Source organism: Nansenia antarctica (genome assembly GCF_963989245.1).
Source record: "Nansenia antarctica genome assembly, chromosome: 7".
In the NCBI taxonomy this organism is placed as follows: Eukaryota; Metazoa; Chordata; class Actinopteri; order Argentiniformes; family Microstomatidae; genus Nansenia; species Nansenia antarctica.
Window position 1 is genome coordinate 62188622 of NC_137677.1, and position 14745 is coordinate 62203366.

At 42.1% G+C, this 14745-nt stretch overlaps 2 protein-coding genes across 2 annotated transcripts in view; both read right to left on the bottom strand.

Moving 5' to 3' along the window:
• The window catches only part of LOC308162875 (uncharacterized protein), a gene marked incomplete at both ends in the record, with an annotated part of 36283 nt that overhangs the window by 691 nt on the left and 20847 nt on the right, over positions 1-14745 (bottom strand). Inside the window, one exon of the mRNA XM_080537016.1 lies at positions 107-349. Within this exon, the coding sequence (XP_080393142.1) occupies positions 107-349 (243 nt within the window). The remainder of the gene's footprint in view (positions 1-106; positions 350-14745) is intronic.
• Positions 3045-5278, bottom strand: LOC308161857 (gamma-crystallin 2; the record flags this gene model as incomplete). The annotated part of the gene is made up of 3 exons (XM_080535934.1): positions 3045-3317; positions 4081-4320; positions 5270-5278. 3 exons carry the CDS (start codon positions 5276-5278, stop codon positions 3045-3047), a joined length of 522 nt encoding a protein of 173 aa, XP_080392060.1.

A 14745-nucleotide genomic window follows, 5' to 3' on the forward strand; every position in this document is an offset into this window, starting at 1 on the left:
TCACTGTACATGGAATGCATCTATATCGTATGTATGTGTGTGTGTGTGTGTGTGTGTGTGTGTGTGTGTGTGTGTGTGTGTGTGTGGAGTCGTAGCAGCCACTCACCATGGGGATCATACGGCAGGATCTGATACAGTCGTTGATGCCAATCATGCGCTGGTTGTCGGGGTACTCGCCCCTCCTCACAAAGTACTGGTTCCCCATGTAGTTGGGGCGCTCGTACACCATGAAGCAGCCGCTCTCCACCCTGATGGAGTTGCAGCGGTTGAAGTAGGAGTGCAGGTCAGGGGAGTCGCTGCTGCACTCATGAGAGCGCCCCTGGAAGTTCCTGTCCTCATAGAAGATTATCTACAAACACACCACAGACCATCATTCCATGTAGTACTACTACTACTACTACTACAGTACAATTGCATACATAGTCTAATCACTGTCTAATTAATTAAACAGGGTGATTAAAAAATATCTTCATTTGTTGAAACTATCTTGGATTGGAAAGCAAGCCAGTGGGGAAGATTAATCATGCTGTAGCTAGCTATAACTAGCTATAACTGTGATAGCTTACAGTTGTTCAATGTGCCAAAAGGGGGGGAATGTTGAATTAGAAATTAGCAAGGCCTTGTTCCTTACCTTTCCCATAGTCATGATGGCATCAGGTTGGGTAACTGCTCAATACTGTCCCTCAGTCAAGCACTGTCTTTTATAAAAAGAAAAAAAACGGCAGCAGTTTGATTGCGCAGCATAAAGTATTGTCATTCAAATATATCCCTCTCATAGTGATGATGTTTCAGGGGTGGGGGGTGGCGGGGGGGTGGGTGGAAAAAATCTGTTTATGTATAGATGACCCTTGATGTGTAACAAGTAATTGTTCTTTCCCCCATGTTCATCACAATTTACAGAAAACGCTACTGTACACCAGACTGATAGCACACACACACACACACACACACACACACACACACACACACACACACACACACACACATACACAGACACAGATACACACACACACACACACACACACACACGCACACACACTGCACAGCATCAGCAGAACTGATCGACACAATATTCCTTATACTGTACAGTAGTAGCCACATAGGCCGTAAAATGAACAAATCATATGATTAGTTTACCGTTTTATATTACATTACAGCGAGAGTAAGAGCTAACAATAACCCTAACCCGATCTCTGTTGTAGAATAAGATACCTAAGATAGATATGTCTAATCCAGGGGAGGCTGGTGGAAGTAGAGAGTAGGGAGAATGAGAACGGGTTCATTGTAATGCATGGAACGGAATATGGAATAGTGTGTTTGATACCATTCCTCATTCCATTCCATGCAAATGCAATGAGCCCGTCCTCTGATTCCTACCTCCACCAGCCTCCACCGGTCTATTCATTTCAGCCATCTAGTAATGAACCTGGACCACACTTTTCCATGAATTAACTTTGTAACCATCTATTGACAACTAAAGCCCGGTACACACATGAAGATTTTCTAAATCTTAACAGATTTTTTTATCTGAGAGAGGATTCCCCACACATGAAGATAAAAAATCATGGATTGAACAGTTTTGATCGTATTGTGTGTGGTTTCCTCCGATATACGACCACATGCATAAAGATCTGTCCAACGACAGTGGAGTCTCGTCCCCCAAGCCCCCCAAATCTCACGTGATCAGAGTAGTAGTACCCTGACTGACCTGTAGAGGCAGCCATGTGCGACAGGGGAAATAAAGTGCAGAAGAACGAAAATAAGAAGACTCGTCGGTCAGCTCGCTTCTTGATTTTGGCTACATTCCATTCCACGTCACAATCGGACTCGGGAGTTCTCAGTGTTGACCACAGACAAGAAGACTTTTGATCGTAAATATTGAACACGTTTAATATTTACGATCGTCGGCCCCGACCATTTTCCGAGCAGATTGTCGGGAGAAATTGACTCTTAACACACCTCACACCACAGGATAATCTTGTAGGATAATCTTTAGAGCCATCCGATAATCGGGCGTTTGCTGTCCTTGGTCGGAAGGGGGGAAATCGTGCCAAAATCGGCCAGATTATCTTTATGTGTGTACCAGGCTTTTGTGTGATAAAGTCAACCTGCTATGTCCTCAGAGCAGATAGAAAGAATGTCCTTTTGAACATTACATTTTGTCAATGTGAAATCATCTATTGTCCTCCATAAACTATTCCAATCCCATAAAGTCTATTTAATTGTTCATTCTCTTGAAAGGTTTCTTGAAAGGTTTACGGGTTGTAGCAAAAACAGCAGTAACTGTTCTCTGATTTTTGTCAGTTGCTTTTCACGTAGCTTAGAACGTCTAATCATCCTTATCGTCCCTGTGTTTTACAACTAAAGTGTTGTTTGTCTTAAGCTGTCTCTCTTATGGCGCTTTTCCATTGACCAACCCGGTACGGCTCGGCTCGGCACGCATTTGGAGCCTACCCGTACCGTACTTTCAGAAACGCTTCTCCATTATACACAACAGACCCGGAGCGACCCGGGACAGTAGGAGGAGTTACGTGTCATAAGAGCACTTCACTTTAATAAGTGCCACTATACAGCTCAACGGGGGAAATGCGATAAGAATTATGTCAAAATGCAGCACTATCATGCACAGATCAGCCTTAAAACATGTATTAGTATCTGTCGGATCATTGAGCTTGGGGTACCACATATAGAACAGAGATACTCAAAGAGTTAATGTCCCACCCTCAGCTCCAAACAAAGGAGCTCTCCACAAGCGAGCTCGTGACGTTAGAATTATAAGGTTCTATCTCCATTGTTGTCAAAATTTAGTTTTTTTTTTACATAATCTGATCCATTAGGTGTTTATTAATGCCTGTGTGGTGTTATTTTTAAAATGTAGATTTTTGGGGGGGTTAGTAATTCATAAAATACAAAGGTTCCATCTCACAAGACATAATGGAATGTAAAAACTTTGACGCTCAATATCTCTGAACTACCCTAAACGGAGATAGAACCTTATCATTCTAAGATAGAACCTTATCATTCTAAACTCACGAGCTGTCCGTTTAGTAGTCCAAGATCCGTCTTATGGAGCCTACTCGGGCGTTCCTGCCTCCCCATTCGCTGAATCTGGTGTAATCTCCAGGCCTGACGAGGTACATCCTGCCTCTGTAGTTGGCTTGTTCGTAGAACAGCCAATGGCCATCCTTGACGTTGCAAGAGAAGATGTTCTTCATGTGGAAACAGTCCATTACACTGGGACAGTCGTTGGCCAGGTCCATCATCTGACCGCCAAACTCTAGTCTCTCATAGAGACGGACGTTGTAGGACCCAGATACCTGGTTTAGAGAAAAATCATAGATTAAAAATATTACAAGGTTTCCTGTGACTTCTGTATATATATATATATATATATATATATATATATATATATATATATATATATATATATATATATATATATATATATATATATAACATTTTAAAAATCAGATTCTATGTAAACTGGGATACCTATGCAGTGTCATCGTTCTTTTGTCTAGAAAGTCTTGGACTTTCTCTCAGGGGAGGCTGGTTGAGGTAGAAACCGGAGGACAGGCTTATTGTAATGTATGGCATGAGTATCAAACAGATTCCATTATTCCATGCATTTACAATGAGCCCATGATCCTCCGATGATTTCTACCTCAACCAGCCTCCCCTCCTGCTCCAAGTCTCAAGTCAGTTTCCTTCTACAATATATCATTAATATATATCATATATCATTAAAAAAATAACATTCATGTTGATTATGTTCATCTATCCATCCATTATGATGCATCATAACACTTATACAGTAAGCAGAGTGGCCTGGGGTGGTCCAGTGGTCTAGCACCGCGGTCTACAGTGCACACATATGCCCATGTCGGCATGGGTTCGAATCCGGCCCATGCCCTGCTGACATGCCCTCTCTCCCTTCTACTCCTTACTTTCCTGTCTGTCTTCACTGTATCTGTCCAATAAATTGAAAAATATGAGTGGGACTGCCCCACTCAGAGAAAATAACTTGTAATAACTTGTAATAACTTGTAATACAAGTGTAATACAGTAAGCAGAGCTCACAACGGGGATGACGAGGCAGGAGCTGATGAGGTCGTTCATGCCCAGCCAGCAGTGGTAGTCGGGGTACTCCCCTGGTCTCAGGAAGTACTGGTGCCCGTAGTCGGAGCTCTGGTAGATCATGAAGCAGCCGCTCTCCACCTTGATGGAGTTGCAGTGGTCGAGGTGGCAGCGCAAGTCTGGGCAGTCACCGAAGCATTCAAAATGGCAGCCGCCAAAGTTATTGTCCTCGTAGAAGGTGATCTAGAAATGTGTATATTATATTAGTAGGCATTAATAAATAGACACATGTTAATGCTTGTCATGGTGCTATGCAAAACCCTTATGTTTTCCACATGGAAAAATAATACAGAACTGTACAGTTATTTCAACAATGTTAATCAAGATGGTAGGTTTGTGTTAGTAGGCCTACAGCATTTTGGGAGCATTTTACATTAAGTTGTCACTATACCTTTCTTTTATATATACAGTTTATTAACTGTAATTACTCTAGTGACAACGCTGTATTATCATTGTACATTTGTAATTACATAGTAGTGGAGATTAGTGGTTTGTGTTATTACAAAATTCCGCTCAACTCCATGTATCATGTAATTGCCTAAATATGTAGCCCTAGCAATTTTAATATGTTGTTATTGTAGTGCCAACATTATACAGTTATACATATACTACAAAGGTATACAGGTTCCTTCCAATCATATGCAATTGAATCATATTGACCAGAATACCAAAACACCTAAAGCTCCCAAGAATTCAAAGGAAGAATAGGTTTGATGCCTGAAGGTAGGCCTACACCATTTTTGTCTTTGTCCCTATCCCATGCTATCCCATGCTATCCCATGCTATCCCATGCTACCCAATGCTATCCCATGCTATACCATGCTATCCCATGCTACCCCATGCTATCCCAATGCTATCCCATGCTACCCCATGCTATCCCATGCTATCCCATGCTACCCCATGCTATCCCATGCTATCCCATGCTATCCCAAGCTATCCCAAGCTATCCCATGCTATCCCATGCTATCCCATGCTACCCCATGCTATCCCATGCTACCCCATGCTACCCCATGCTATCCCATGCTATCCCATGCTATCCCATGCTATCCCATGCTACCCCAAGCTTTCCCATGCTATCCCATGCTACCCCATGCTATCCCATGCTACCCCATGCTATCCCATGCAGGTTTACCTTCACCATGGTAGCTAGGATGGGGGGGCCTTCGCCGTCGTCTACCTCTGTCCAGCACTGAAGACTCCACATGTGACATATATAGGGGGCGTGAACTGCAGACTCTGCATGTGTCATTGATATGATAATACACAATGGTCTTTTGCACTTGTGTCATTGTGACCACCTGAAGAGGTGACCAACCATACATGTGTTAAGTTTTCAAAGGTGGGATGAGAGAATGTGTGGTAAAATGGTAAATAGACTGCACTTATATAGCGCCTTTTTGTCTGCTCCAAAGCTGCTCCAAAGCGCTTTACAACGGCCTCTCATTCACCCATTCACACACACATTCACACACCAATGGCGGCAAGGAGACACTTTGTAACAGGTTGTGGAGCTTCTTTGCTCTGAAGGACATCTAATTTCCCTGTCTGTAATCACTCTTTTTATCAACTCAAACATAGCCAAGCATGAGTTTCCATGTTGGTTTGGTTTAAAGAGATCTGTGTATGATTTATTTGGATTTCTGCCAGACAGGTACTCATATGGCATTGGCAATACCTAACATTATGTAATTGAAGTTAGTATTATTCAATTCAATATTCAATTAAATATATAAATATATATATATACTGTATATGTATTTTTATTTGTATAGGGACAATGCATATTAATGAACATAAAAAATGTAAATACACCAGATTTAGCCAGAAGGCTAATTTTCATCCGAAGTCCCTCACCAAGTTATAAAAAGGCTTCCCAAAAAGATACAATAACATCACACAGTAAAAGCGTACGTAGCAAAGGTAATACTGTACATAATAAATCATCAAATACAAGACAGGTCATTAAAAAAAGAGAAATGGATAAGCCCATACAATAACAACACAGTACAAGCAAGCAGTAGCGACAACACAGTAACACACAGACACACAGACATATAGACAACACAGTAACACACAGAAACACAGTACAAACATATAGCGTTCAGCATAGACAACAACGGACATGCTGACATGACACAGAAACATAGAACATGTAACATGTCAGTGCTGACAGGCTTATGTGTTAAGCACAGGGCCGGCCTAAGGCATAAACCGACTATGCGGTCGCTTAGGGCCACAACCCAGTGGCGGCTGGCCGATAGAGGGCGCTGGGGCGCCGCCCCCACCTTCACTTCCTAGTTGCGATTTGTAAAAGTTTTTTTTTTAAATAAACATTGTTTATTCACAAAATGCGGCTGATATTCTGTCGGCGCCTATCAGCATTCATTAAAAATCCTCCAATACAATAAACATTTTATCTGTGTGTGTGTAAAATTCACTGTTAAAATACATAGGGGAGGAGTCGGGGCGCCGGCCGAATGCAAGTCTATGGCACTGCAAATACTTTTGGCTTACACGTGAGCTGTAGCAGCGCTCCAATTGGCTGTCTCCTATTTCTCAAAAAAAAAATGCGCCTTGAGCATGCGCAGATTATAGGCTTACCTAGGCTGCAGCCTAGTGCCACTACCACTAGGGGTAGTAAAAATGTAAAAATGCCCTGAATATCCCTGAATATCCGGTTGTTAAGTCTGACGTCAAACGTGACGTTTTGCAATTTCCGGCTCCAAACCAGAAATACAACATTGTGCACGCGACGCGAGAGAGTTTTTGCCGGGTGAGATGTCTTCAGATAGAAAGTAAGCAAGTTGAAACGTTAGCAAATATAATTGCTGAGTGTTCTGACAGAGAAAGTTGGTTAAAATTGGTCGTTATTATTGTGACTAGAAAGTGTCTGACTGACACTTGACAATGACTATAATTCCATTGTAAATAGTGTCAAAGAACTATCAAGCTAGCTAGCTAGCTCAGAGGTGATAATTAATAATAATAATTTTGCCATTTAGCAGACGCTTTTAATCCAAAGCGATTTACAATTACGAATTACAGGGACATTCCCCCTGGAGTAACTGAGGGCTAAGTGCCTTACTCAAGGGCACACTAGTAGTGGTGTGGTTTCAGGCGGGATTTGAACTCACAACCTTCCGATCACAAGTCCAACTCAATACCACTAGACCACCACTACCCCAGGTGATAAGATGAGCTAGTCTGCTGCACACATGCCAGCTAAAGAGCTAACTGGAGGCACTTTATTATTTTACTTAAGTTAAATTAGATATACAATCTTTCTTATTCTGCTAGAATTGACCTATAAATAAATGACCGTTTTAATGCATTTGTTCTAGGCCGAGGAAGTACCAGCTGACCATTTCTGGCACCTCTTGTGTTGTGGTCCTGTATACTTTTTCTGTGGACTAGCTGTTTACACAAAAAAGATGGATTTTTACTCAACTCAACTCAGAGGATAAACTGGGGATGGCAGACAGAGGCCACGCTCCCCCAACAAGGAGACGGAAGTGGAGGGAGTTGGAGGCCCGTCTACTGAGGCTGAAAGAACAGTATATGCAGGGCCTCAGAGATCTGGCTTCGTACTGGAGGACTGTCAGCCATAGCGTCAGTATGGGCTAGATCTTTTTGATTTTTGCATTTTTGCACATTTATTTGGATAGCACTTTGGCCTATGTTGTTGTTATTATTATTGTTATTGGCCTAATTTAATTATTATTGTTATTGTTATTATTGTTATTATGTATGCACAAACATAGTTTAATTAGTTGGTTGCAATAAAAGCCTATATTTTGGATTGATATCTCTACTGTATTTATTTGATTTCGTTTGACAAAAATATAGAAAATATATTTAATAATGTGTATATATATCACTGGTGTTCTTTTAGGAATATAAGATGTTCAATTCCATCTCGAAAATGATCTATCTAGGGAGTTATATAAAATGCTGAGACAATACTATGACATTCATTGTGTTCTTCATATTTCCAAGTCATCTTAAGACCCCCCCCCCCCCCCCCCCCGCTTGACACAACGGCAGGCGGGGAACATAGGACCCTTTTTTGGAAGCGGGGAACATAGAACCCTTTTTCGGACGCGGGGAAGCGGGGAACATAGAACCCGGGAACATAGGACCAGGGGAACATAGGTACGCTCCCCTCCCAGCTGTTTGGTATCAACCACACCTACATAAGAGACTAATTACCTCCCAGCTGTTTGGTGTCCAAGGTTTCAATTAGAGGCAGCTTTTCAGCAACATTCAACCTTCAGTAAATAGACTATGGGACTACTTCTGTTTGTCAGACACGTGGGACACTACAAGAGGCTTGGCATGAAAGAGGCAAAGTTGAGGAGTTAGCAGGTCTGCTGGCAGGTGTGCTGACCGAAGGTAAGGGCATCATTAGCGCGTTTAGTTGAAGCCAACGGCCGTTTTATTTCTCTGTTTGACTGTTATTCTGTATTGTTGGTGTTTTATTCACTGCTCTGTTATTTGGCTACTTGATAGTTGAGTGTGTATTGTTGGTGTTCTATTCAGTGTTAAGTTGGTGTCTTGACTATTTGTCGATAGAATGCAGTAAGAGCAAAACATTGTAATACATGTTATATAGCTTAAATTCATGTCACCTTCAAATCATGAGAACAAGAATAGATAAATAAAAAGTAAAACAAAAGCACAGATAGTAAAAACATCAATACAAATTGTTAAAGATTAAAATCTGGTTTAAAAAGATGTTAAAAATCGATCAGTGAGAGCTGAGAATTGTAACACATGCCAACAAATCACCCTGAGATAGTAATTGAACCTGTCTTTTGTTTCCAGGTCTTCAAATAATGACATCGTAGACTGGGAAGCATCACCAGGTAGGACCATTGGTTTCAACCATGCATTCATGGATTGAACCTTTCTACCTAAAGCTGTGAGAGTAGAATGAGTAGGTTTTTTATTTTTTTTTCTTATTTTTCTTACGGTGTATTTGGGAGTGACAGGGTACATCAAAGAATGCACCAGAATGTTTCATCCATAGTCCCGTAGTTTTGGTTTACTCTCTCTGCATCATTTCAGCACCCTTTTTCATCCATAGTTCCATAGTCCCGTAGTTTTGGTTTTCACTCTGCATCATTTCAGCAAGACAGGGTAGGCAGGATAGGCATTTCAACAAGACGTTAGGGTAGCCATTTCAACAAGACGTTAGGGTAGCCATTTCAACAATACGTTAGGATAGTAATTTCAGCAAGATGTTAGGGTAGTTATTTTAGCCAGATTTTAGGGTAGTCATTTCAGAAAGATGTTAGGGTGCTCATTTCAGCCAGATGTTAGGGTAGTCATTTCAGAAAGATGTTAGGGTAGTAATTTCAGCGAGGCCTTGGGTAGATAGGCATTTCAGCAAGGCCTTGGGTAGGCATTTCGGCATGGGTTTGGGTAGGCATTTAGCAAGGCCTTGGGTAAGCATTTTAGCAAGGCCTTGGTTAGGCATTTCAGCAAGGCATAACGTTTGCCACTGTGTTTCCAGACTCTTTCACGTCTGTCACATGTGCTCAGTGTGAACCTCTTCTTATCTGTGAAGAGAATGGGGCACCAATGGCGAACATGCCAATTCTCCTGTTCTCTGGCAAATGACAATCGAGCTGCACCACTGTCCTAGGGGACTTACTGTTCTCCCTCTATGCCAAGTCTCTTGGCTCGGTAATCTCCTCTCTTGGGTTCTTCTACCACAGCTATGCACACACTCTCTGCATACACACTCTCTGCATACACACTCTCTGCATACACACTCTCTGCATACACACTCTCTGCATACACACTCTCTGCATACACACTCTCTGCATACACACTCTCTGCATACACACTCTCTGCGTACACACTCTCTGCATACACACTCTCTGCATACACACTCTATGATCACACACTCTCTGCATACACACTCTCTGCATACACACTCTCTGCATACACACTCTATGATCACACATGTACTAAGGTAACTGAGTCTAAAGCTGCTCTAGTGTACTAAGGTAACTGAGTCTAAAGCTGCTCTAGTGTACTAAGGTAACATCGCAGCAACAGTGCGCTCCTGCAGATTCTTCCTCTACCACATCAGAAGGATACGTCCATTCCTCACCAGAGAACCAGCTCAACTCTTTGTCCAGTCACTGGTCATCTCTCGCATTGACTACTGCAATGCACTCCTGGCTGGACTTTCCACCTCCATCATCAGACCTCTGCAACTCATCCAGAATGCTGCTGCCCGTCTGGTTTTCAACCTCCTCAAATTCTCTCATGTTACCCACCTCCTTCACACCCTTCACTGGCTCCCGATAGCAACTCGCATTCCCCCAACCCCATGAAGATGAGGATGATTTCAGTCCGTCCCTTCTTTCATTCGTTTATTCTTCAGTTCTTTCATTCGTCCCTCAGTTGTTGTTTTCTGCCAGTTCTTCCATCTGTCTGTTCTTCATCTTTTTCATTCTTCTGTTTGTTCTCCTGTTCATTCTTCAGTTCTTTCTTTTGTGTAACTATTCTTTCATTCTTCCGTTAGTTAGTTTTTGTTCTTCCTTGTTCATGTTTGTTCATTCGGCCGGCCCTGGGACTTGTGGCTCTAAGCAAGATTTTTTTAATAAAAGCAACAAAATTGCACATAACAAGGTCTAAATAAACACAATGACAAAAGAACACCAATACAAATATATTTTTTTTTGGCAAGTAAATAAAAATATTCAAAATAAATAAAGTGAACAAAATGTTCTGTTAACTACAAAACAAACAACGATAGACTACTGTAGAAGCTAAATAACAATTTACAACGGCAAAGTATTCAAAATAATGAAGTCAAAATGTAAACTTCAAAAGCAACAAACTTCCACATAAGGTCTAAGTAAAGACAATGACAAATGTACACCAATAAAAACCAAAATATTTTTGACAAATAAATAGCAATGAACAACCAATTTAAGTGCAAAATATTCCAAATAAATAAAGTGAACCCTACACAATTGTTCTATTAACTACAAAACAGCTATAGGCTACTGTAGAAACTAAATAACAATTTATTCAAAATAAGTCAACATTTAAACTATAAAAGCAACAAACTTGCACATATAACTTAAGACAATGACAAATGAACACCAAAATATTTTTGACATGAATAGCAGTGAACAATCAATTTAAGAGTGCAAACTTTTCCAAATAAATAAAGTGAACCCTACAAAATAGTTAACGATGTTAACCACAAAACAACAGGCTACATGCTTTGGGCCGGCCCTGGTTTGTTCTTCAATTATTTTCTTCTTCATTTCTTATATTCTTTCATCTGTTAATTATTTTATTCTTCCATCCTTCTGTTTGTCCATACTTGCTTCAGTGTTTTTGTCCATCTGTCCCTTCATTAGTTATTCCTTTAAAACAAATTCTGTTAATCAATTTCACCTGCTTTGGTGCAAATGAAAGCAACAACAGGTGGACAGGAGAGGCAACAGCAAGACAACCCCCCAAAAGGAAATGGCCATGCAGGTGGTGGCCACAGACCATTTCTCTCTCCTTATCCTTCCTGACTGAATTTTCTCAAGTTTTGCTTTTGCTAGTGCCCTTGTCACTGCTGGTAACATGAGGCACTGCCTCCTGCCCATTCAGCTTGCACAGGTAGTCCAGCCTTGCCAGGATGGCACATCAGATACTGGGAGGAGCGCTGCCAGAGCCCTACAAAATGACCTCCAGAGGCTTACTTGTGTGCATGTTTCTGACCAAACTGACTCCATGAGGATGGCATGAGGGCCCAACGTCCTCTAGTGGGACTTGGGTATTGTTGTCTGAAGAAGGAAGATTTATAAACATTGGTGAAACGGTACAGTAGATGTAGTGTGTACTGTAGTAGATGTCTCAGGACAAATAGTATAGGGGGGAGCAGATGTCTCTGGAGACGCAGTACAGTGTCTCAGGTGTAATGATTATGAACTGGTCTCCATTGTCTCAGGTGTAGAATGATTACTTATGAACTGGTCTCCATTGTCTCAGGTGTAGAATGATTACTTATGAACTGGTCTCCATTGTCTCAGGTGTAGAATGAACTGGTCTCCATTGTCTCAAGTGTAGAATGATTACTTATGCTGAATTACTCAGACAGACCCCTCCCCTAGTTCCTGCGCCTCAAAGGTAATTTCAACATATACAATATTAACACAATTAAACATTTACAATGTATATTTGATTCCCCACAGGGATATCCACTATAGTCACAGGCCAGCACTGCATTTACATTTTTGGCATATAGCAGACACCTTATTCCAAAGCAAATTACAATCATACATTTGACCAAGTGAATCATCTATCCACCAGTCATAGCAGGAAAAGTAATCCATGCATAGGCCAGGGGCCATTTGCAGTCGTCGTGCTAGAAGAACGAAGGTTTATAGACATTGGTGAAATAGTACAAGTGGGTAGTAGATGTCTCAGGAGAAACAGTATGGGGGGGGGGGATGCAGGTGTCTCAGGAGACACAGTGCTTGGGGGTAGTAGATGTCTCAGGAGGAGCAGTTAAGATGTATCCTGAAGAGATTAGTCTTCATTCTCTGACAGATGATGGGTTGTGACTCTGCAATTCTGACAGCCATAACAAGGTCATTCCACCAGGGGGAGTGAGTATAGTGAAGAGATGTGACTGGGCAGCGTGACTGCCGTATTGGCGTAGAGGTGGTGGGGCCAGTTGGCCAGTAGAGGTGGAGAGCGGAGTGAATGGGCTGAAGTTACCCCCCCAAACTTAAGCCTGTTTACTCCACTCCTCCACCTCTACTGGGGGACTGGTCCTACCACTTCTACACCAATGCGGCAGTCACGCTGCCCGGTCACATCTCTTCACTACACTCGCTCCCTGCTGGTGGAATGAGCTTCTCACGGCTTTCAGTACTGCAGAGTCACTCCCAATCTTCCGTCAGAGACTAAAGACACATCTCTTCTGGTTACATCTTAACTGCTCCTCCTGAGACATCTACTACCCCCCAGCACTGTGTCTCCTGAGACACCTGCTTTCCCCTCTACTGTGTCTCCTAAGATGTCTACTTTCCATTGTCTCAGGTGTAGAATGAACTGGTCTCCATTGTCTCAGGTGTAGAATGATTACTTGTCTCAGGTGTAGAATGATTACTTATAAACTGGTCTCCATTGTCTCAGGTGTAGAATGAACTGGTCTCCATTGTCTCAGGTGTAGAATGATTACTTATAAACTGGTCTTCATTGTCTCAGGTGTAGAATGATTTCTTGTCTCAGGTGTAGAATGATTACTTATAAACTGGTCTCCATTGTCTCTGGTGTAGAATGAACTGGTCTCCATTGTCTCAGGTCTAGAATGAACTGGTCTCCATTGTCTCAGGTGTAGAATTATTTCTTATGAACTGGTCTCCATTGTCTCAGGTGTAGAATGATTACTAATGCTGATTTGCTCAGACAGACCCCTCCTTCTAGTTATTGTGCCTCAAAGGTAAGTTCAATATATACAATATTAACACAATTAAACCTTAACAATGTATATTTGATCCCCCACAGGGATATCCACCATACTCACAGGCCAGCACTGCTTTTACATTTTTGGCATATAGCAGACGCCTTATTCCAAAGCAAATTACAATCATACATTTGACTAAGTTAGTGAATCATCTATCCACCAGTCATAGCAGGAAAAGTAATCTATGCATAGGCCAGGGTCCATTGGCAGTTGTCATGCTAGAAGAACGAATATTTATAGACATTGGTGAAATAGTACAAGTGGGTAGTAGATGTCTCAGGAGAAACAGTATGGGGGGGGGGGATGCAGGTGTCTCAGGAGACGCAGTGCTGGGGGGTAGTAGATGTCTCAGGAGGAGCAGTTAAGATGTATCCTGAAGAGATGAGTCTTCACTATCTGACAGATGATGGGGTGTGACTCTGCAGTTCTGACAGCCATGGAAAGTTCATTCCACCAGGGGGAGTGAGTATAGTGAAGAAATGTGACTGAGCAGCGTGACTGCCGCTTTGGCGTAGAGGTGGTGGGGCCAGTTGGCCAGCAGAGGTGGAGAGCGGGGTGAATGGGCTGAAGTTACCCCCCCAAACTTAAGCCTGTTTACTCCACTCCTCCACCTCTGCTGGGGGACTGGTCCCACCACCTCTATGCCAACACGGCAGTCACGCTGCCCGGTCACATCTCTTCACTACACTCGCTCCCTGCTGGTGGAATGAGCTTCTCACGGCTTTCAGAACTGCAGAGTCACTCCCAATCTTCCGTCTGAGACTAAAGACCCATCTCTTCAGGTTACATCTTAACTGCTCCTCCTGAGACATCTACTACCCCCAGCACTGTGTCTACTGAGACACCTGCTTTCCCCTCTACTGTGTCTCCTAAGATGTCTACTTTTCATACTTTTCATTGTCTCAGGTGTAGAATGATTACTTATGAACTGGTTCCCATTGTCTCAGGTGTAGAATGATTACTGACCTGGTCTCCATTGTCTCAGGTGTAGAATGATGACTGACCTTTTCTCCATTGTCTCAGGTGTAGAATGATTTCTTGTGAACTGATCTCCATTGTCTCAGGTGTAGAATGATTTCTTATGAACTGGTCTTCATTGTCTCAGGTGTAGAATG